This window comes from Natator depressus, chromosome 20, assembly GCF_965152275.1.
Source record: "Natator depressus isolate rNatDep1 chromosome 20, rNatDep2.hap1, whole genome shotgun sequence".
Classification (NCBI taxonomy): domain Eukaryota; kingdom Metazoa; phylum Chordata; order Testudines; family Cheloniidae; genus Natator; species Natator depressus.
Genome location: NC_134253.1, coordinates 7592284 through 7617071, shown reverse-complemented (window position 1 = coordinate 7617071; position 24788 = coordinate 7592284). Strand labels below are relative to the sequence as shown.

Below are 24788 nucleotides of genomic sequence, written 5' to 3'. Positions count from 1 at the left end.
AGGTAGGTTTTTGACCCTCCAGCAAGTGTTACAGAACGACCAACAGTGACTGCTCTTGGTTACATTTGTGAACTCCACTGCCCAACCATCAAGACCGGAAGACACTCCCTTACCCTTTAAAATCTCCACATATTTTTTAAATGCCAGGGATCCTAGAAATCCGTTTGCCACCGAAAAACGTGGCATTTTTATGGAGAATCTTTAGTTTTTACATTTTTAAAAACGTATACTATGGTACCCTGATTGTCCAATCTAACTGTGACCGGGGCCAGAGTAACGGAATTTTTGATTATCCAATCAGAAGAATGGGCGGGGCTTAGTCTGTCCGCCCAAAAATTGTAAATATATCAATAAAACATTGTGTTCAACTGATACCTATATATATTATGGCTAAGGAAACTGAAGTTCAGCATTTCATTTTAATTACAGAAAACCACCCCAGATTTTTATGTTTTTATCATCGGAGAATTTTAAGTTATCACAGAAAACTAGGATCCCTGCTGATAGCCAACCTCGGTAAGCACATCTAGAAGCTCTCCTTTGTTGTGTGCAACTCCCCAACCAACCATGTTGGCTCCGTAGACAGGAGGTATTGGACCCACTGGGCCAGAGGGGAGAAGAGGCTGTACAGACACAGCTATGGACCAGCCACAGAAACGTAGACAGGTACGAAAAGATTGCACAGCTGATGCAGATGAAGGGGTACAACAGGGATCAGCAGCGGTGATGTGTGAAACTGAAGGAATCTTGGAAGGCATACCACAAGGCCAGACCTGTTGCCTTTACACCAAGCTGCATGACATACTTGGCAGAGACCCCACTAACCACCGGATACCACTGAGGAGCCCAAGGCAGAGAACTCTGCCTTGAACAGCAAGGAGGACGACAAGTACTGGGGGGAGAGGGGTCCAGCTATGCCACAAACCAGGACCAGTTTGAGACTCTACCTCAGTTTAGCCAATATCACCAGCTGAGCACGATGGTGCCTGGACCAACACTGAGATAGCAGGACAAAGGTATTGACTTTCCATTATTTGACTTGTTCAAGAAGAGGTAGTGGTACAACAGAGTGTGATAGAACCAGGCCAGTTGGGTACAGCAGAGTAGTCCTGTTGGGATCTAGGAAGTGGGTGGGCTGAAGTCACCCAGATTGAGGCCCGATGGCAGAGGGTCGTCCTCCCCCTGAGTGACTGGGGTCAGACCTAGGGCCTCAATCTCTGCGAAGATGGAGGGGTTCCATTGGAGGCCCCCTCGAGGAGGGACTCTGGAGGAGAGGTGGTGCTACCCTCCATTGCTGCCACGTCATCCGCAGCTGGCTCCAGCGGGTGGGATTCACCTGGGGGAAAGGCAGAAGGCTCAGTGTCGGTGGCCCCCTTCCTCGTCTTTCAGGGGGCCTCCGCATCAGATGGGAGGAGCGGAGCTCGAGCCTTCCGCCTGGCCGCTTCGCCTGCACTTGGACCCAGCCCTCCATGGCATCATCTGTGGGCTGGTGGACAGGGGTTGGGCCGGGGCGCAGGGGCAGTGGTGGGGTGGCATGGGGGAGGGAAATTCCCCCTGGGGCAAGCCCTCTCCCATGCCCAGCACACCCTCCTCCACAGGCCCCTCCAGAGTGCATGCAGCAGAGGCGGGGCCCTCCCGCTCATCTGGGCGTGTGGCGGGAGGTGCCCCAGCACATGAGCGGGAGCAGTGGTGGGCTGGGGAGGAGGAGGAGCGGCTCTGTCCGCCGGGCAGCCTGGAGGTCCAGCGCCCTGCTGGGGCTCGGAGGTCCCAGACGCTCCTCTGTGCCGTGCCAAGGGGCAGTCCCTCCGGATGTGCCCCATCGCCTGGTAGAGGTAGCACCGGACCTGCCCTATAGAGTAATGCACCCGGTATGGGCCCCCTGGTAGGGGACCACAAAGGACGACCCCTCGAGCGCCTCTCCATCACACGCCACCGGTGGTGGTTGAAGCTGCACCTGCCAGCGGAACGAGAGAACGTGATGGAGGGCGGGGTTTTTGCAGCCCAGGGAGAGAGGGCTGACTATGGAGAGGGGTTTCCCCAGGGTAGAGGAGCAAGGTAACAGGGCAGCATTAGGGAGGAACGGAGGTCAGGACCAACCGGACACCCAGGTTCTCCAGTGGCTCCAGGGGGACGAACACCCCCCACCAGGCCCTTCTCCACCTCCTGGGTGGTGGCCTCCGATGCCAGGAAAATGACTACCTTCCTGTACATTTTGGAGGCCACCATGATGGCCGTGGGCCCAAACACCCTCGCCAACGCCCGCACGTAGGTCTCCACATGGGGCGAGGCGGGCACCAGGAGGCAAAGGATGCCGTGCTTCCTGGTCAAGGTGGGGAAGGGGCTCCGAATGCCAGAGATGGTAGCAGAGGCAGCGGTCAGGAGAGATGACGTAGGGGCAGGCAGGGGAGCCGCCGCCACCTGGGCGTACGCCCTGGGGGCCAGGAGAGGGGCACCCGCAGAGCAACGCCGCAGCCAGTGGCAGGGCCGCGGCAGAGGGGCAGTCCCTACCGTGGAGGACCTATCCTTTTTGGCAGGGCCCTTACCCTTCTTTTTGCCCTGGCCTTTCCCGCTGGCTGGGGGGGCTCCCCCAGAATCGGAGGGGGCGAGGGACGTGGCAGCAGTGGAGTCCACTCCATTGCCCACCGCTGCTGGTGCCCCAGAGGGGGTGGCAGCAGATGGATCGGCAGTGGCAGTTGAGGTGGGAGCCAGAGGGGGTGATGGGGGGGCAGGTGGAGGATGGGTAGCGGGGTCTGCCCGAGGAGTCCCTCCCACCTTGTCCCCCGCCATAATGAGCAGGGATGGAGGAGAAACACCGGAGGGAGGAGGGGAAAGGGGAAACAGGGTGACCACTCCTCCCCACTAGGCTGCAGGCAGGGGAGGAGGACGCCAGAAGAGGGGGGGCTATCAAGCACTTGCGGGGGGTTCAGTCTCTAACACAAAATGGGATTCCGGCTCCTCTAGCTGCACTAGGAGATGGGGGGGGTTATAACAACATGAGGGGGTGCAGTGATACCAGGGTTCATACTGAAACAGGGGAGGGGCACAAGCACACGGGAGAGGGCATGGGCACACGGAGCAAAGGGCTAGTCAGGGCAGGGGAACTGCGGGGGGGGGGACACTGCTGAGAGGCTGGGGCAAAACGGGGGAGCAAAGGTCTTCGAGGGGAGAGGGGGAAATTGCTGCAGGGAAGGGGGGGTGTCAGGCCAGAGAGGGGCAACATGCACCCATGTGCGCTTGCAAAAAAAAAGTCAATGGTTGCTGGCTGCTGTTTCAGGCCCAAGTGGTGGCAAAAGGGCATGGCAAGCCAAGCGAGCAGCTGAGTCCCAGAGGCAGGAGCTGAGGCAGATGGTAAGGAGCAGTGGGACTGAGAGGGGGCTGCGATGGTGGTGGTGGGACACAGATGGACATGGGGGCAGGCTCCACGCCACACCCCCTATGTTCCCACAGACACAGTCAAGACCCCCACCACAAAAGCACAGTTCGAAAGTTACACAGTCCTTGAAGGCACCCTCCACATTGGTCTGCAGAGGCTCTGCACACTCCCCCAGCAACAGATGGTCCCCTTCTTCCTCCTCGAGGCTCCAGCAGTTCCCAGGCAGCAACAGCAGCTCCAGCAGGCTGTCTGGTGGGCAGGCAGGAAGGACCCCTCTCAGGTGGTGGTGGTGGTGGTGGTAATATCCACAGCAGCAGTAGCAACGGCTGAGGCTGGAGCCCCTCAATCCCCTCCTCTGGAGAGCAGGCGAGCAGGCTCCCCCAAGGGGCTACAGCAGGAGCAGCAGCAACCGGGGGGGTGGTCCAGCATAAAATCATAGAATATCAGGGTTGGAAGGGACCTCAGGAGGTCATCCAACTAGACACGGAGCCATTGATCACTACCCGTTGAGCCCAACAATCTAGCCAGCTTTCTATCCACCTTCTAGTCCATTCATCCAGCCCATACTTCTTTAACTTGCTGGCAAGAATACTGTGGGAGACCATGTCAAAAGCCTGGCTAAAGTCAAGGAATAACACGTCCACTGCTTTTCCCTCATCCACAAAGCCATTTATCTCGTCATAGAAGGCAATTAGATGAGTCAGGCATGACTTGCCCTTGGTGAATCCATGCTGACTGTTCCTCATCACTTTCCTCTCCTCTAAGTGATTCAGAATTGATTCCTTGAGGACCTGCTCCATGGATTTTTCCAGGGGCTAAGGTGAGGCTGACTGGCCTGTAGTTCCCCGGATCCTCCTCCTTCCCTTTTTTAAAGATGGGTACTACATTAGCCTTTTTCCAGTCGTCCGGGACCTCCCCCGATCGCCATGAGTTTTCAAAGATAATGGACAATGGCTCTTTAGCACTCTCGGATGCAGCGTATCCGGCCCCATGGACTTGTGCTCGTCCAGCTTTTCTAAATAGTCCCGAACCACTTCTTTCTCCACAGAGGGCTGCTCACCTCCTCCCCATGCAGTGCTGCCCAGTGCAGTAGTCTGGGAGCTGACCTTGTTCGTGAAGACAGAGGCAAAAAAAGCATTGAGTACATTCGCTTTTTCCACATCCTCTGTCACTAGGTTGCCTCCCTCATTCAGTAAGGGGCCCACGCTTTCCTTGACTTTCTTCTTGTTGCTAACATACCTGAAGAAACCCTTCTTGTTACTCTTAACATCTCTTGCTAGCTGCAACTCCAAGTGTGATTTGGCCTTCCTGATTTCACTCCTGCATGCCCGAGCAATATTTTTATACTCCTCCCTGGTCATTTGTCCAATCTTCCACTTCTTGTAAGCTTCTTTTTTGTGTTTAAGATCAGCAAGGATTTCACTGTTAAGCCAAGCTGGTCGCCTGCCATATTTACTATTCTTTCTACACATCGGGATGGTTTGTCCCTGTAACCTCAATAAGGAATCTTTAAAATACATCCAGCTCTCCTGGATTCCTTTCCCCGTCATGTTATTCTCCCAGGGGATCCTGCCCATCAGTTCCCTGAGGGAGTCAAGTCTGCTTTTCTGAAGTTCAGGGTCCGTATTCTGCTGCTCTCCTTTCTTCCTTGTGTCAGGATCTTGAACTCGACCATCTCATGGTCACTGCCTCCCAGGTTCCCATCCACTTTTGCTTCCCCTACAAATTCTTCCAGGTAGCAGAGAAGGGGTACGGGTGGGGGGTCTGGCCCAGCCAGGGGAGTAGCTGGAGCAGAGGCAGCAGCCCCAGCAGCAGCAGCCTCCCGCCTCCCTCCAAGGCAGAGGGCTATGGGAGAGTCGTCAAAGGCAGAGCTACTGGCCACTGTAGAAGCAGGTTTCTGTTCCCTGAGTGACCAGAGCAGGGGCTGCGCTAGAGCATCCAGGAACCTGCTAGAACCAATTAAGACAGGCAAGCTAATTATGACACCTGGAGCGAATTAAGAACATACTAGAATCAATTATGACAGGCAAACTAATCAGGACACCTGATTTAAAAAGGACCTCCCATCAGTTAATGGAAGGTGTGCAAGGAGCAGGGAGTGAGATGGCGTGCTGCTAGAGGACTGAGTACAAGTGTGATCAGGCTTCAGGAGGAAACTCCTGTGGTGAGGATAAAGAAGGTGCTGGGGGGAGGCCATGGAGAAGTAGCCCAAGGATTTGTAGCTGTCACGCAGCTGATATAGAGGACATTGTAGACTGCGGCTATCCACAGGGCACTATGCTAGAACCTGGTGTAGAGGGCGGGCCCGAGTTCTCCCCATCTCCACAACTCCTGATCGGACACAGGAGAAGTTGACCTGGTCTGTGAGAAACACCAGAAGGGAAGGTCTAATTTGGAAAGGGATCTGGCCTGTCCCCAACCCACTAGATAGGACAACAGACACTGTGGAGATTGTTCTCCATTTCCCCCCATGCTGGCCAGTGATGAGGTTAGCTGAGTGAACGGCAGGTTTGAGCCTCTAGCAGAAGCAGCCAAACTGAGGGCTGCCGTGAACCTCTGAGGCGAGCAAATCTGCCAAAAAGTGCAGGACCCACTAAGGCAGAGGAGGAACTTTGTCACAAGAGGTAGAGTTATTTGCTTTTCGGTCCCTGGCAGAGTTAGGCACAGGGTAGGAGCCCATGTGGAGCAGTTTATGTCCATAAGGACATATCTTTTGTATCCTCCTGAGAGGCCTCATGATGGTACTCTGCAATCCTCTCCTAAAAATATTTAGGGATGGTAGCCTTATGTCTTCTTCTCATGGTACTCCATGACTACTTCAGAAGGCACTGTTGCAGCCAATGAGCTAGTGGCATATGGGCTTGGGCAATTTTGGGGTGCCAGCAGCAGCTGTGCTCTCTGTGCCCGTTTTACCCTCAGGTTGACTGTGCACTGTGTGAAGAAGTACTGATTTTTGTTTGTTTTTAACCTGCTGCCTATTAATTTCACTGGGTGCCCCCTGGCTCTTGTGTTAAGTAAAGGAATAAACAACACTTCCATATTCCCTTTCTCCACACCATTCATGATTTTATAAACCTCTATCAAATCCCCCCTTAGTCATCTTTTTTCCAAGCTGAAAAGTCCCAGTCTTTTTACTCTCTCCTCATGTGGAAGCTCTTCCACAACCGTAATCATTTTTGTTGTCCTTTTCTGTACCTTTTCCAATACTAAGCATCTTTTTTGAGATGGGGCGACCAACCGCATGCAGTATTCAAGTGTGGATGCACCATGGATTTATATAGTGGCATGATGATATTTTCTGTCTTCTTATCTATCGCTTTCTTAATGGTTCCTAACATTGTTAGCTTTTTTGACAGCAGATGCACACTGTGCGGCGTTTTCAGAGAACTATACACGACTCCAAGATCTCTTTACAGAGTGGTAACAGCTAATTTAGAACCTATCGTTTTGTATGTATAGTTGCGATTTGTGTTTTCCAATGTGCATTATTTTGCATTTATCAACCACTTTCTTGCCTAGTCACCCAGTTTTCTGAGATCCCCTTCTAACTCTTCACAGTCTGCTTTCACTTAACTATCTTGAGTAATTTTGTATTGTCTGCCAATTTTGCCATCTCACTGTTCACTCCTTTTTCCAGAACATTTGTGAATATGATGAACAGCACTGTTCCCAGTACAGTTCCCTGGAGGATACCACTATTTACCTCTTTCCATTCTGAAAACTGACCATTTATTCCTACCCTTTGTTTCCTGTCTTTTAACCAGTCCCTGATCCATGAAAGAACCTTTCCTCTTATCCCATGATGGCTTACTTTGCTCAGGGACCATATCAAAGGCTTTCTGAACGTCTAAGTACAATATATATCCACTGGATTACCCTTGTCCATGTGCTTGTTGACTCCCTCAAAGAATCTAATAGGTTGGTGAGGCATGATTTCCCTTTACAAAAGCAGCGTTGACACTTCCCCAACAAACTGTGTTTATCTAGGAGTCTGATAATTCTGTTCTTTACTATAGTTTCATCCAATTTGCCTGTTACTGAAAGTTAGGCTTATCGGCCTGTACTTGCCAGGATCACCTCTGGCGCTTTTTTAAAAAATTGGTGTCACAATTTATCCTCCAGGCATCTGGTACAGAAGCTGATTTAAATGATAGGGTAGTTCTGCAATTTCATATCTGAATTCCTTCAGAACTCTTGTGTGAACACCATCTGGTCCTGGTGACTTCTTAGTTTAATTTATCAATTTGTTCAAAAATCTCCTCTACTGACACCTCAATCTGCGACAGTTCCTCAGATTAGTCACCTAAGAAGAGTGGCTCAGTTATGGGAAACTCCCTCACATCCTCTGCAAAGACTGATGCAAAGATTTGCTTAGTTTCTCCGCAATGACCTTATCTTTTTCGAATGCCCCTTTAGCACATTGATCGTCCAGTGCACCCACTGATTGTTTGGCAAGCTTCCTATTTCGGATGGATTTACTTTTAAAAAAAAAATTGCTGTTTGTTTTTGAGACTTTGGTTAGTTGGTCTTCAAATTCTTTTTTGGCCTGCCTAATTATATTTTTACACTTGACTTGCCACAGTTTATACTCCTTTCCATTTTCCTCAGTAGGACTTAACTTCCACTTTTTAAAGGATGCCTTTTTGCCTTTGACCGCTTCTTTTACTTAGTTATTTAGCCACGGTGGCACATTTTTGGTACTTTTACAATGTTTTTAATTTGGGGTATACATTTAATGTGAGCCTCTATTATGGTGTTTAAAAAAAATTCCATGCAGCTTGCAGGCGTTTCACTTTTATGACTGTGACTTTTAATTTCCATTTAACTAGCTTCCTAATTTATGTGTAGTTCACCTTTCTGAAGTTAAATTCTACTGTGGTGGGCGTCTTTGCTGTCCCCCTCAACCCAGGACGTTAAATTTAATTATATTCTGATTGCAATTACCAAGCGGTTCAGCTATATTCACCTCTTGGATCAGATCCTGTGCTCTGCTTAGGACTAAATCAAGAACTGCCTTTTCCCCTTGTGGGTTCCAGGACTTGCTGCTCCAAGGAGGAGTTATTGAATGGTGTCTAGAAACTTTATCTCTGTATAACATCCTTAGGTGACATGTATTCATTAATATGGGGATAGTTGAAATCCCGCATTATTATTGAGATTTCTGGTTTTTACAGGCTCTCTAATCTCCCTGAGCATTTCACAATCACCATCTTGGTCAGGTGGTTGGTGGTATATTTCTACTGCTATATTCACATGGCGCTCTCTCCAGAAGAGCTCTCAACGGCTTCCCCCACCATTCTGTGGTGTTTTAGTATAGGCAGAGGGCATATTTTACAAACCCCCTTCCCTCCCTGCCTATGAAGGTGGTATGTGAGCCATGGGACTCTGGCAGATAGTGAAGTAGTGACCATGGAGGCACAAGAGGCTTCAAAATGGCTGTATGCCAATTAACTATATTTATATTTAAAAATCTTCCCTTATAAAATTACCAAATATTACTGAACAGCACTGGAGGCCACAAGAAACATAGCTGCAGGCAGCCTGTAGGCTGTATGAGTACCAAGGCACTCCACTAAGGCCATGAGTATTTTAGCTTCCATCAAGGTCTATGCTAACTAATACAAAATAGCACAGATCAAGCAAGTGACTACACAGAACACAGCACAGTATTCTGAGTGGCAGGGAAGAGTGAAGTCCAGGTTGGCAAATTCCTTGGCTCATCTTAATGATTCCTGCTGCCTGACAGCCAGAGAGATGAACTAACTAGTCTGGACTGGGGGGACAGGGAGGAATAGTATCCTAACATATTAAACAACTCAAAATATTTATTCCTAATGCATTTTCCATCTATAAACCAGAAGGGATATTATTCCTAATTATAAATACCCACCCCCTCCACAATATGTGAAGACCGACTGAATCATTGAGAGTATACCCCTCCCTGTCTCCATCAACAAAACCATTGATTCAGTGATTTCAGAAGGAGGGAGAAAATACCCAAGATACAAAGGACTTCATATTCTTCACAGACATTGTGGCATTATGCCCCATATTCTTCATAGAGATATTGTTATATAGGATATGATAATGGCATAACTATGATGTATTTTATACAACTTAAGACATGTTAGATATCATTGGAAAGGTTATGATTCACTGAATAGGATTATGCTATTTGTATGCATGCATCATTTTGGTATCTCAAGTTAGGAATACTGTCTATGCATCAATCACAGATGTGTTTACACCTGGGGAATGCCCAGTAGGCAGAATGCAATCAGTCTAGATGTCTCACTGGGAAGAGCCATTAGGGAGGACTATAGGTCTTAAAAGATGCCCACTGAGAAGCCTTCCAGGGGACAATGCAAACAGCCTCTGGGTTATGGCTGCAGGGAACTGTGACCAAGTCACCTAGTACTGAACTCTGTAACAATACTAGTGTTTTTCCACTGACCGGGGATGAGGATCAAACTGGTAGACAAAGGATTCCTGCCATACACAAAAACTATTTAAGGCAGGGGAGTGAATCATTGTGGTTCGTTCTTCTTTGACTACCCACCCAAGAAAGAGGACTACTGGAAACACCTGAGAACAAGACTGGACTAGGGGAGAAGGGCCGAGCCCAGGCTAGCGGGTGTCTGGCCTGTGAAAGGAATATCTGGAGTTTTAAGCTGCAAGCAAGTGCAGTTTACCTTCAAGAATCTCTGTAATCTTCCTAAAACAACTTTTAGGGTGAGAATTTGCTACTTATAACCAGTTTTTTGGGTTTATTAAGTTTAGATTGCATGTTTGTTTTATTTGCTAGGTAATCTGCTTTGATCTGTTTGCTATCCCTTATCTTAAAATATCTCTTTTGTAGTTAATAAACTTGTTTTGTTTGGTCTAAAACCAGTGTGTGGGGAAATCGTAACTTGAGGCAAAAAGCTGTGTATATCCCTCTCCACACTGAGGGAGGGGGTGAATTTCATAAGCTTATGCTGCACAGTTCTCTGTGCAGCACAAGATGGTACAACTGTGGGTTTACACTCTTGAGGGGGGTGGGTGTGCACTTGAATACTGGGCAATTCCAGCTGAGGGAGGGCTTGGCTGGCTTGCCTCAGCAATACAGGGTAAAGGGAGCCCAGGCTGGAGGGTCAGGCAGACCCAGTGGGACCCCAGTTCCAGGCAGCACCCCAAGGGGGGGGGGGGGCAGAACCTGTCACAGACATGTAATATGTAATCTGAGAAGCAGCAGCAGACTTCTCAATCTGTACTTACAGGGAGGTTTAGCTTGACAGCGTCCACAGGATGATGGAAAGGCCACGCAAACTGGTGTTTCCATAGTGTCTTGAGCACCACTTTGAGTAGATACTGCAGTTGGTTGGTCTGTCGCTTGGGCTTGTTAGGGTTGGAGGTCTCTGGTGGAGGGGGGTTAGTGCCTACAGTATTGCCTTGTTGGGGTTGGGTCTGTGCCTGTGTTGTAGACATTTGTGTAGTTTCTAGTCCATCCCCCATTACTGGTAAATTTCTCAGTCTTGTCCCAGGGCCACTCTCCACAGACATGCTATTGATCCCATCGCATTCCTCACCAGGCACTCTGTAAGGCAAATGCAACAGAATTAACTGCAGGTTAGTTAAAACTGACAGTTTTCATTACTAACTACATATTGCTTAAGTACAAACCAGGAAATCACTGCATACTTTAAATTTACTGAGAATACTGGATGCACTTCTAACAGCCTGCAACCTTCGCAGGATAGTTCAGTAAAAGCCTTCTGTTGTTCAGTAGCATGTATTAGCCAAATGATTGGACATATTCCTAGATCCAAAGGCTGAAAAGGACATCCTGGGTCATTCAGTTGACTCTAGTTCCCCTCTTTTCACAGATGCACCAAGCCATTTTCTTCTATCACCTTACAGGATATATCTTATTTTCGTACTTGCCCATTTTAGAGTGTTTTCAACAAGGAGCCCAGAAAGGAATAGAATACCTCAATATGAGTAGTCTTATTAATGCTGTGTAGAGAGAAATCACCTCCTCCCTGGTATCACAAATGAGAACCAAATTAGCATGGCATTTTTAGCTGCTACATAGTTAATGTTTCATTGCCTTTGCCACTTAAAGCCTTTCATTTTCTATGAAGAGCAAGAACCTTAATTATCAGATTTAAGCCCCTCACTGTAAGAGTTCTTCTAACTTATGAGACGAGGCTGTGTTGGGTCAGGGTTAACACACACATTACTTAACCACAACCAACCACAACGTTTACCCTAGTGTAGATGCTGGTTAACACCTTTATATCTCAACAAGCTATACTGAAAATGCCATGGTTAGGTAGGAAGTAGCTAACATGTCAGCTAACCCAAATATAACTCAAACTTTTCCTAATTTAGGCAAACCATAGGAGACTCATAGCTAACAATTTCTGTGAAGTGTTTCAATCATATTATTCAGCAGTGACTAATCATTGAAAACTGCCCCAGGCGGCGCAGGCCAGGCAGCGTAGATGGGCTGGCTGGGGGAGGCTGACCGCCAGTCCCGCCCCTTCCGCTCGAGGCCCGGAGCCAAGCCTCCGTACCAGTAAGTGTTTTGTATTACTTTCATCCCTGGCCATGGATGACAGTAATGACAGGGTGGGTGAGGTAGTATCTTTTATTGTACCGACTTCCGCTGTTGAAAGAGAGAAGCTTTTGTCTCACAGAGCTCTTCTTCAGTTCTGGGAAAGGAACTTAATGTCACAACTAAATGCAAGGTGGAACAGACTTAAGCATAAAGAGTTAACACACACTGCAAGAGACCATTCAAGGTGAAATGGACAGTTAAAACCTTTGCAGTCATAGAAGAAAGGCAGGTGAGTGGGTTAGAAATTGTTGTAATGAGCCATAAATCCAGTCTCTTTATTGAGTCCATAATTTTTAGGGTCAAGCAAAGTTATGAATTTAACCATCAAAAGACGAGCTTGGGAGCTAATATGCAGGTTTCCTTTGAGGAAAAGGACTAAGCTCTCAGATATGGAGAGACCATTTTATGAAAAAAGTGTTCTCCCACAGGTATTTTTGTTTTATCATTTTTCTGTGTGAGTTCATTTGAGAATGTAGTGATTATTTTGTTTCACCCACATAGATACTGGGGCATTTAGTGCACTGGATGAGGTACACCACGTGATAAGCACGTGTAGGACCCATGGATCTTGAAAGGTATGTTCTGAGGGGTATTGATCATTGAAGTAGTGGAGATATGGCTACAGGTTTTGCATCTGTTATGGCAGGGTCTGGTGCCACTGAATTGGTGTGTCCTGTTCAGAGGGTTGCTTGCTTCTGATTAGCTTGAAGGGGTTGAGGGGGGTTGTATGAAGGCCAGAAGAGGGGATATAGGAAAGATTTATTTCAAGATGTGGTCCACATCAAGTATGTGTTATAATTGTTTAATGATACCCCCTATAGACTCCAGTGTGGGGCGGTAGGTGACAAGTAGGGGAGTGCAGTGTTGTCGTCCCCCAACCACGTATTGAAGCAGGTCCTTTTAGGGTAAAATTGGGCAGCCCATTCAATGATGTAATCTACTTCTCTGGTGGACTATACTTGTTTGGTAAACATGGTTTTAAGTGTGTTACAGTGTGTATCCCAGACTTTCTCCTAGAAACATTCTATAGTATTTGAGTGCCTGGCTGTGGATAACATTTTTGGGGGTGTTTGGGGTGGTTACTGGATTTGTGAAGGTAAGTGTAGTGATCTGAGAATTTCTTGTATATAGTTGTCTGTAGCTGATCATGGAGTCCAGGAAGTTGATGCTGGTGTGGGAGAGTTTTAGCTCTGGTTTACGCCACGGGTCTCCAAACTTTTTGAATCGCGCACCCCCTGGGCCAGCCGAAGATGGAGCGGGGAGAGCCAAGCTGCCGCCGGCATGCCGCCGAAGAACCAAAGGTCAGGAGCGCTGCTGCCGCCATGCTGGCAGCACTCCTTCGGCGGCACTCCTCCTGCCACACATCCCCACGGATGGTCTTGCGCACCCCACTTTGGAGACCACTGGTTTATGCTACGGAGTTAAGTTGACATAAGCTGCCTTTCGTCGACCTAATAATGTCAGTATCTACACTACAAGATCCCTCCCGCTACGTCAACTTAGCTCCTCCTCCGTGAGAGGCATAGCACTTAAGTCAATGTAGTTAGGTCGACGTAACAGCAGTGTAGACAATGCATTCCTTATGTCGACATAACTGGTCTCCAGGAGGTGTCCCACAATGCTCCATTGTGACCACTCTGGTCACAGTCTTCAATTCCTCTGCCCAGCGGCCAGGTACACAAGAAAAAGCCCCTCCCCTATTTAAGAACCACTAATTTTGAATTTCCAGTTCCTGTTTGGTTGGTGTGGAGAGCTTGCCTGCCCAGCTAAGCATGCCAGCTCCACACTCCAAATGTGCTCCTGCCTGGACTACACAGGAGGTGGTGGATCTCCTGGGTCTGCATAACTGCATCTCCAGACACAGTTCAGATCCAGCCGTAGAAATGTGGACATCTACAAGCAGATCTCTTGGGGCATGGTGCAGAATGGCTACCAGAGGGGCCTGCAGCAGTGCCATGTGAAAGGCAAGGAGCTGCGGCAGGCACACTAGAAGGCAAAGAAGGCAAGCAGTTGCTCTGGTGCGACACCACAGCCATACCGCTTTTACAAGGAGCCGCATGCTATATTCTGCAGTGACCACACAACCACCTCCAACAGTTGTGTGAGTCAGTCACGGACCAACACAGGCAACACTGAGGCGACTGTTGGACGAGGAAGGAGGAGGAGGAGAATGGGAGACAGGCAAATGAGGGATCCATTGTCCCAGAGAGCCAAGAGCTATTTGTAACCCCAGACCAGTCCAGCCAGTCACAGCACTCCAGCATGGGTGAGCATGATGCAGGGAAGGAACCTCTCGTAAGTATGCAGTTCACATTAATATTGTGGGGGCACATCTTATTTGCTATTTTTTCTTGAACTAGCCAGTGCAGGTACAGTGGCTATCTGCTTCTAACTGCCTGGCACAGATAACCAGAGGGCGCCCTGCAAAAAAGATTGTTTATGCACACCAAGATGTTCTGTGAATCCTCCATAAAGATAAGATGATTACCTACCTTTCGAAAGGGTTGTTCTCGAGATGTGTTGCTCATGTCCATTCCAGGAGCGTGCACAGTGTCTGCACAGTTGCCGGAGACTTTTTCTCCTAGTGGTAGCCGTAGGGCCGGCTCTGGCGACTCCTGGAGGCCCGCACTCATGTGCCGGTATAAAGGGTGCTGCCGGCCCCGCACAGTTTCAGTTCCTTTTCGCTGTGAACTCCTGTGGCGGGGCAGGTCATGGAATGGACACGAGCAACATCTCTAAGAACAGTTACGAAGTAACAGTCCTTTCTTCTTCGAGTGCTTGCGCGTGTCTATTCCATTCTGGGTGACTCAGAAGCAGAAGTCCTGGAGGAGTTTAAGGTCCAGTCGACTGCAGTACAGCCCTCCCGAAACTAGCATAATCTCTTGCCTGTTGGGTGATCGCATAGTGGGATTAGAATGTGTGCACCGAGGACCACATCACTGCTTTGCAGATGTCCTGTATTGGTATATGCGCCAGAAATGCAGCCAAAGATGCTTGAGCCCTTGTTGAGCGAGCCTTCATGATGCCTGAGGGAGATGCCACCGCCTGCTCATAGCAAGCCCGGATATGGGCCGTGATCCATGGCGAGACTGTTTGGCCTGTTACTGGGAGGCCTTTCACAAAGAGCTGTGTGGATTTGCAGAAAGATCTTGTCCTGTCCATATAAAAGGCCAAGGCCCTTCTAATATCCAGAGAATGCAGATGCCGCTCTTCTGTATTATGCAACTTAGGGCAGAAGACTGGTAGGTTGATGTGAAAATGAGACACCACCTTGGGTAAAAAGGCTGAGCGGACGATCAGACCTTGTCCTTAAAGAATACAATACAGGGATGCTCCGATGTTAGCACTTGAAGCACCGAGACTCTTTTTTGGCAAAGTAACTGCTACCAGGAAGGTGACTTTCCAAGAGAGTAGCAGAGGAGAACATTTTGTCAATGGCTCAAACGGAGGCCCAGTGAGCTTAGACAAGACCATGTTTAAATCCCATGTCAGGAAGAGCCTCTCCAGACCTTCACTGAATCTGTCATACCCCAGGCAAAGACTGTCCAACCCTGGACTGGAGGATGGAATGCCGATGTGGCTGCCAAATGCACCTTAATAGAGGCTAGCAACAGACCTTAATGCTTCAGATAGAGGAGGTAGTCCAGGATGGACTGTAAGGACACTTGTAGAGGAGGGAAGCCAAACTCGGCGGCACAGCAAGTAAAGCATTTTCACTTGGCCAGGTAAGTGGCCCTAGTCAAGGGCTTTCTGCTACCTAGCAAAAAAAAAAACACCACCACACCACCACGGTTACTCACCTTCTCGTAACTGTTGTTCTTTGAGATGTGTTGCTCATGTCCATTCCAATTAGGTGTGTGCACTCCGCATGCACAGTTGTTGGAAAGCTTTTCCCCTAGCAGCACCTGTTGGGTCAGCTGTAGAGCCCCCTGGAGTGGCGCCTCCATGGCGGAGAATATAGGTCCCTGCCTCTTCTGTTCCTTCTTGCTGGCTACTTCGACAGAGGGAGAGGCAGGTGGGTTTGGAATGGACATCTCGAAGAACAACAGTTACAAGAAGGTGAGTAACCATTTTTTCTTCTAGTGCTTTCTCATGTCGATTCCAATCAGGTGAGTCCCAAGCCCTACCCAGGTGGTGTGCTTGGAGTTATGGAATCACTGACTGAAGCACCGCTCTGCCGAATGCTGCATCATCTCTGGTGTGCTGGGTGATAGCGTAATGAGAGGTGAACATGCGAACCAAGGACCATGTAACTGCCATGCAGATTTCTTCAACTGGGACCTGGGCCAGGAACACTGCCAAGGAGGCCTGCACTGTTATGGAATGCACCGTTAGTGCCAGGGCTGGAACTCTGACTAAGTCATAGCATGTGCGGATGCATGATGTGATCCATGATTGAATCCTCTGCAACAAGATCGGGAGTCCTTTCATCTGGTCTGCTACCGCCACTAACAGCTGGTTCGATTTACGGAACGGCTTTGTGCGTTCAATGTAAAAGGCCAGCGCTCAAGCGTCCAGTGAGCGAAGCCTCTGTTCTCGGCTACTTGCATGAGGCTCAGGGTAAAAGACAGGTAGAAAAATGTCCTGGTTGGAATGGAACTGGGACACCACCTTTAGAAGAAATGCCGGGTGAGGCCTGAGTTGCACCTTGTCCTTAAAGAAAACCGTGTAGGGACGGTCGGAGGTGAGGGCTTTAAGCTCCGATACCCTCTTTGCCAAAGTAATGGCAACTAGGAAGGCCACCTTCCATGATAAATATAGCAGCGAGCAAGGCGCCAGGGGTTCCCAACATGGGGGAGGAGGGGTGTGTGAAAGGACCAGGTTAAGGTTCCACGCTGGGACCAGTTGTCCAACCTGAGGGTACAGCCTCTCCAGACCTCTTAGGAAACGTCCAAACATGGGGCTGGCAAAGACGGAACACCCAGCTGCTCCCGGGTGGAAGGCAGAAATGGCTGCTAAGTGCACCTTGATGGATGATGCAGCCAGACCTTGCTGTTTTAAGTGCAATAGACAGTCCAAGATGAGTGATATGGGCACCTGCAGCTGAGGTGTGTGGCCCTAAGCGCACCAGATTGCAAACTTTTTTCCACTTGGCCAGGTAGGTGGAGGGCTTCTGCTACCAAACAAGACCTCCCTAACATGCTCAGAGGACAAGTTCCATGGGGTTTAGCCATGAAGCAGTGAGATGAAGGTTGGGATGATGAAGGCGACTGTGATCTTGGGTGATCAAGTCCGGGACCCAAAGCAGTACGATGGCATGTCCACCAACAGTTCCAGGAACGTGGTCTACCCGTGTTGGTGAGGCCACGCCGGTGCCACCAGTATGACCACCACCTTGTCCCTGCAGATCTTGAGCAGGACCTTGTGCACGAGCGGGAACGGTGGGAATGCATACAGCAGATGCGCCTCCCAAGGGAAGAGAAATGCATCTGAAAGCAAGCCCAGGCTGTGATTCTGGAAGGAGCAGAGTCTTGGGCACTTTGTTGCCTCATGTGGCAAACAGGTCAACCTGGGGAACTCCCCACTCCCCACCTCTGGAAAATGCTGTGAATTATGTTCGGACAGACGGACCACTCATGGTTGTGGAAGGATCTTCTGAGGTAGTTCACCAGCTCGTTCTGGGAACCTGGGAGGTAGGGCACCTCCAGGCAAATGGAGTGGGCTATGCAGAACTCCCACAGCTTGAGGGGTTCCCAACACAGGAGAGAGGAATTGACTCCACCCTGCTTGTTTATGTAAAACATCGCAGTTGTGTTGTCCATCGTAAGTGCCATGCATTGCCCTTGCAGATGGCTTGGAAGGTTTGGCACGCTAGTCAGATCACCTTCAACTCCTCGAGGTCGATATGGAGCGAGAGCTCATCCTGAGACCAGAGGCCCTGCGTCTGAAGCTCTCCCAGGTGTGCGCCCCATCCCAGTGCTGACCCATCCGTTATCAGGGACAGAGGGCTGGAGTCTGTTGAAGGGGACTCCCTCACACACCTCTTGCGGGTTGAGCCACCAGGAGAAGGACTCTAGGACCTACAACGGAACGGTGACCACTATGTCCAGGCTGTCACGCCCCAGATGGTAGGCCGACACTAGCCAAGCTTGGAGAGCTCTGAGCCACAGCCTGGCATGCTGTACTATGTATGTGCATGCTGCCATGTGACCAAGGAGCCTCAGGCAACCCCTTGCCATGGTGGTAGATTACCATCTGAGGCCTGGTATGATGTTCATCATCGCTCGGAAACGAGCCTCTGGCAGGGACACCCTGGCCCGGCTTGCGTCCAACCCCTCCCCCCCCAGGTAAATTCTATTCTTTGAGTCAGTACCAGGATTGACGACTTTTTGGACAGGAGGAGACCCAACCTGTCAAAGGTGGATCTGACAAAGCGGACCTTTGCCTCCACCTGGTCCATAGAACATCCCTTGAGCAGCCAGTCTTCGAGGTACAGGTATACCTGCACCTGCCTGCAGCGGAGGAAGGCTGCCACGACCGACATGCACTTGGTAAACACTCATGGGGCTCTCAACAGATGAAAGGGCAGGACCATGAATTGGTAGTGACTGATCACAAACCTGAGGAATAGTCTGTGGGCAGGAAGTATGGATATATGGAAGTACGCATCCTTGAGGTCAAGGGCGGCATACCAGTCTCCTGGATCCAGAGAGGGGATAATTGCACTTAGGGAGACCATACGGAACCTCAAACTTTTTCATGAATCTATTGAGGCCTTGAATGAGGAGATGCTCATGAAAAGCGTCCCTGAAGAGGGATGGGGGGGTGGGGGTGGGAGGGAGTGAGGGGGAGGAGCAGAATTGGAGTGAATATCCCACTTCTACCATGTGAAGGACCTAATGGTCTGATGTTATTTGGAGCCAAGTATGATAAAAATGGGACAGATGGTTCAGGAAACAGGGATGAGGATCCGGTACTGTGACTTGTGCGCCATCCTCGGGTGCACCTTCAAAAAGGCCTGCTTGGAGCCCGATGATGGTTTTGTCGGGCCCTGGCTGGATGGGGTGGCTTGTGCCTGCCATTCCTGCCCCAGCTGGGGAGGAGAGAAGCACTGCTGGGGTTGGGGCTTAAAATGTTTGTGTTGGGTTGCCGGGGAATGCATGCCCAATGGACTTCAGTGCTGCCCAGGAATCTTTAAGACTATTAAGCATGGAGTCTGTTTGCTCTGCAAACAGGCCCATGCCGTCAAAGAGCAGGTCCTGGATAGCTTGTTGGACTTTGGGAGGAAGCCCGGATGCCTGTAGCCAGGAGAGCCTCCTCACGGCTATGCCGGAGGCCAGGGTTCGCGCAGCGAAGTCCGCAGCATCCAGTGAGGCCTATAAAGAGATCCGTGCCACTGCCTTGCCATCGTCCACTCTTGCTGCGAACTCTGCCCTAGAGTCATGCGGCACAAGTTCCTTAAATTTGAACTTGGAGTTCCATGAACTGAAATTATATCTGCTGAGGATTGCTTGTGGTTAGCTATCCTCAGTTGGAGCTTCCTAGTCGAGTAGACCTTCTGACCGAAAAGGACCATCTTTTTTGAGTTTTTCGACTTGGGAGACAGGCCTTGTTGCCCATCTCTACTTGTCGTTGACCGCCACCACCACCAGTGAGCAGGGCTGCGGATGCAAGAATAGGTACTAAATACTTTCTCTCCACCCCCTTGGCTATTGGGGAGATGGAGGCAGGAGTTTGCCACAGATTTTTTTTGTAGTGGCCTGAATTGTCTTTATAAGGGGCAGAGCGACCCTGGATGGCCCTTTCGGTGTTAGGCTATCAACCATAGGGTCCTCCAGCTCAACCATCTCCTCCGCCTGTAGCCCCATATTGCAAGTGATCCTGCACAGCAGGTCCTGATGTGCCCTGCTATCAATAGGGGGCAGTCCAGAGGAGGAAGACCCTGCCACTGCTTGGTCAGGTGACAAAGACGATGAAGCCAGATGCGGCACCAGACCCTTCGTCTCCCTAGGGTCGTCCTGCTTGGTGCTGTGGCTCTCAGTGTCTATTGCAGGCTAGGTGCCGGGAGTGGGTGCGGGAGCTGGATCCTGTTGAGCACCATGAGCCGACGCTGCCTCGGAATCCCTAGGAGGGGACGGTCCCTGGCTGTCAGGGGCAAATGTCCCTCTGAGGCTATCGACTGTGGACCCCAGGAGAACGTGCCCTGGACCTGATGATAGGCCCATGGGGTCCAAAATGGCCACTGCGCGGGCCCCTGCCACAGCACCATGCTGGCATCATGCCTGTACCTATGTCAGTCTGACTGGTATCAGCTGTGTCTGGAATAGAGGACTCTGCCTCCGAGTCCGATGAATGGGACCTAGACTGCGATGACCAAGGCAGTACCGAGTGGTACAGTACGGGGGAACAGTGTCGCGGTGCTGGAGTTGGGGAATGGTGCCACGAGACCAGTGTTGGCGAACCCCATCTCAATGCCGATGCTGGGGAGCAGAGCCTTGATGGAGGCACTGCGAAGACTAGTGCCGTGAAGAGCGACGTCTTGGGGATGAGGCGAACACCTCATCATGGCAGGTGTGCCTCTAGATGCTGCCACTCATAGTAGCGCTGGAGACCTGTCCCTGCTGGCCATGGACTGGGGAGCCGTCATGGCCTCGAAAGTATCCAGGGTGGAGGGAAGTTTTAGCTCCTCCACCTGGCACTCCTGATCAGGAGAGTCGAGTGGCACCGAACTCAACGGCACCCTTTGCATGGCCGAAGTTGAGGGTGCCAAGTGCTCCTGCGTCAGAAGACCTCTTGGTGAAGGGACCACTCGTAGTGAGAAGAGGTGATCCGCCAGCATGTTCCATTCCCCAGGGGGATGCAAAGCTTCCAGGTTAATAGCATGTTTCATACAGAAGTCCCATAAGGATTCCTAACATAGGACTTTGGAGTGGGCTCCCCATTGTTTGATGACATAGAAATGGACATCATATTGTCTGAGTAATTAGTTGGTGATATAGTTTGACAAACCACTAGAGAAAGAACAGCCTTTTTGCACCTCATGAAAGCCTGACAACTGTCACAGGCAGTAAGAAGGAACTGAAAGGGCATGGGGCTGGCGGCGCCCTTCTACCGGCGCATGGGCACAGGCCTCCAGAGCCAGACCTACAGATACCACTAGGAGAAAAATCTCCAGCAACTGTGCATTCAGAATGGAATCTACATGAGTAAGCAAAGCACTTGAAGAACTCAAGGAAACTTTCCTGAAGGTAGTCTGCAATCCATTGCAGAAGGTTTCTGGGGTGGCCTGCCTTAATTTCTTCTACCACGGTAGGATACTTTTCCACACCACTCCTGTGTTAATTCACCAGGCATCACATAGCACATAGGCTAGTAACATACTGACCCAATCTGTAGCCAGACGCGTACATCAACTGTTCCTTTTCCACCTGTTTCTCAGCTGATATCTCACTCCTGAGGGCAAAAGTGCCAATATTCAGTTCAATCACCCAAACATCAAGCAACAGGGCCTGTGTCCCCATCCTGTCCCCACCCCCACATGTGCCAGCTTTCCCCCCTCCCTCCTTGGTTCCATGGCCGGGACAGCCAACCGGTTCAAACTGGCCAAAATGAAAGTGTACTGTTTTACACTTGCGTGGATTCAGGAGAGTGATTTAAACATAGCAAGTGTACACTACAGCTTGACTATGGACGGACATGGGTGCCGCTGTGCATTGCATGTTTTGCCGCTTAGAATGTGGGCCTTCAACTCTCCCTCCACGCCAGCAGAGAGGCTGAAGCAGATTAGGACAAAAAGAACGAACACACAATGACGTCTCTAAAGAGCACTCTGGAACAGTGGACACTGAGCAGAGGGCATGGAGGATCACTCTTGGGAAAAAAATGCACATGGACATTAAGAACAGGTGAAAAGCTCAGGAGAATGAGCACGACATGCAGCAGGAGATAATGGCAATTCTGAAGGCCCAAACAGACATGCTGAGGCATCTGGTTGACCTTCAGGAGAAACATCTTGAAGGTTAAACCCTCTGCAACCGGTTCAGAATAGCATTCCAGCACTGCATTGTCCCCCTGCCACCACATTCCATTTGGCGTCAGGGGCCGGTACATTATTCCTATCACTTCAACCTGGGGGAGGGTACAGACAAGCACATCCACAGATACACTGATCTTGCCTATCGCACATCAGTGTATGGGTTTTTTTTAAAAAGATGAAGAATGTGCTCTCCCCCTCCCAAGTTTATTCCCCTGTACTTGTAAGGTTCTCTTCTGTCATACAAATATTTGTTTGTGTGCAATACAAGTCCTTTTTTGAAACTTTATTCACCTTTCTTAGTTTGAAGCACAGAGGGGAAAGGAGGTGGGTTGATAGGGAAATTGAGGCAGGGAAACTGAGGCATAGAGATGTGAATGTCACACTGCAAGTCAGAGCCAGAGCTGTGGACAGAACATATGAATCACATATGTAAACAAAGTCATATGGCCCAGGAGGGACAGATAAGTCCTAGCTGGTACATAAGGACTGCTCATGATGCAAGTTATGACATCGCTCACTATCTGAAACCTGTCTTTCAGTAAGTAGACCCATGCTGTAACCGAACTCATGATAGCCCCTATGAAGTCCAGAGACTGTAATGGGGTCTAGGATCAATTTCTCAGCATTGACACCGACACCAAAGGATGAAAGAAAATTGAGCAACATGGAGGTTGATGCCTGGGCTTCTTGCCTGAATCGTACAGCTAGAAGTCAGTCATCAACATACTCTTGACATATGAATCGCTTGAGGTAGGAGGGGGGTGAAAGGAAAGGCATATAGGAGGGGAGCGTTCCATTTGATGAGGAAGGCATCACCTAGAGAATGTGGACCGAGTCCCGCCCTGGAGCAAAAATGAGGGCATTTGGTGTTATGTGCAACAGCTAGAGAGATCTATTGTTGGGAGCCCCCCAAGGGAGAGTGTGATTGTGTTCCCCCTTGTCTGTTTATGTAAAAACATAAGAAGCCACATTGTCCATATGGATCTAAACCAGTGATCACCAACAGGTCAATCGCGATCGACTGGTCGATCCTGGAGATTCTCCCAGTCGACAGCGATCTCCTGTTGCTAAAAGTTTGGTGGTGTACCGGCCCCAAGATGGGGGGAAGGGGCGGCAGAGGTCTCCAAGCGCTGCTCCTGCCTGCAAGCACCACCCCCACAACTCCCATGAGGAATGGTGAATTGTAGCCAGTAGGAACTGCGGGGCCAGTGCCTGCAGAGAGGGGCAGGGCACGGAGCCACGTGCTGCTCCCCAGGGGCCACAGAGGCACTTTGGTCCCTTCCGGGAGCAGTGTAGGGCTGGGGCAGGCAGGGAGCCTGCCTCAGCCCCACCAACTGGGAGACACTCGAAGCAAGTGCTGCCCAGCGGGAGCCCATACCCCAACCCACAGCCCCCTCCCAGAGCCAGCACCCCATACCCCCTCTTGCATCCCAGCCTGGAACCCCTCCTGCACCCCAACACTCTGCCCCAGCCCAGAGCCCCTTCCTGCACTCAACCCAAACTCTCTCCCAGAGGTTGCACCCCATACCCCCTCCTGTACCCCAACCCCGTGCCCCAGGCTCAGCCCAGAGCCCCCTCCCACACTCCAAACCCCTCGGCCCCAGCCCAGAACTTGCACCTCCTCCCGCAACCCAACCCCCTGCCCCAGCCCAGTGAAAGTGTGAGAGAATAGGGGAGAGGGGGGATGGAGTCAGAGGGGCAGATCCCCCTCTTAAATTCAAAAAGTGATCTTGTGTGTAAAAATGTTGGAGACCACTGATCTATACGGTCTCGCCTTTGACAATCAGGAAGAAGTGGGAGTAGGTGTTTCGAACAGCTTGTAGCTCTAAAAGGTTTATATGACGATGGGATTCCACCAGCCCTGGACAGAATGTGAATTTAGATGCATCCATCGGGGGTTGGGGAGCACATCTGTGGTGATGGTGAGCACTGGCCAATTCTGTACAAAGGGCACCCCATGCAAACATTATCTGGGTGTGTCACCAAAGTAGGGAGTCTTATTTGTTGGACATTGTGATGTGCTTGTTTATATTGTGCCTGTGTGGGACACAGTTTGTCCGGAGCCAAGCTTGTAGACACCGCATGTGTAAACTCGCCTGTCTGATAACGAAGGTGGTAGCAGCCCTGTGGCCTAGAAATTGCAGTCAAGTTCTGGCACTTACTTGTGTACTGTTTCGTATCGTGGAGATCAGGTTGGCTAAAATCAGAAATCATTTTCTTGGTAGAGAGGCTGTTGCCTAGGGAGACTTGAGGTAGAACCCAATAAACTCTAGTTCTTGTACTGGTGTCAGAGTTGATTTTTTAATATTTATCTGAAGGCCTAACCTCGTAAATAGAGTTACTGTCTGTTCAGTGGACTCTAACGCTGCTTGCAGTGTCAGTAGTTTCAGGAGAAAGTCATCCAAGTACAGAATATCATGATTCCTTTTCTGTGGAGGTAAGCAGCTACAACAGCTAAGACATTTGAAAATACCCGAGGGGAAGTGGATAGGCCGAAGGGTAGGACGTTGCACTGGAAATGTTCCTGCGCTATTGCAAATCAGAGAAACTTCCAATATGAAAATACATGTCCTGAAGGTCAAGGGCTGAGAACCAATCCCCCCTTTCTAACACTGGAATTGTGGTACCTAGTGTGACCATTTTGAATCAGTGTGTCTTCACTTAAGTCACCGTAGGTCAAGGATGGGTCTCCACCTTCCTGGTTTTTTCTGCGTGTGAAAGTAGTATGAATAGAATCCCTTCCTTCTATATTCTGTTGGCAGGGGTTCTACTGCTCCTAGATGTAAGAGGTGGGTTACATCTTGTCGCAGTAGATGTTCGTGAGAGGGGTCCCTAAA

At 49.9% G+C, this 24788-nt stretch overlaps 1 protein-coding gene across 6 annotated transcripts in view; it reads right to left on the bottom strand.

Moving 5' to 3' along the window:
• BRD4 (bromodomain containing 4) overlaps nucleotides 1–24788 on the bottom strand; it is a 214028-nt gene that overhangs the window by 87797 nt on the left and 101443 nt on the right. For all 6 annotated transcript variants that reach the window (XM_074935108.1, XM_074935103.1, XM_074935105.1 and 3 more), the window contains exon 3: nucleotides 10631–10949. In XM_074935108.1, the coding sequence (XP_074791209.1) occupies nucleotides 10631–10915 (285 nt within the window). In that variant the 5' untranslated portion in view covers nucleotides 10916–10949. The remainder of the gene's footprint in view (nucleotides 1–10630; nucleotides 10950–24788) is intronic.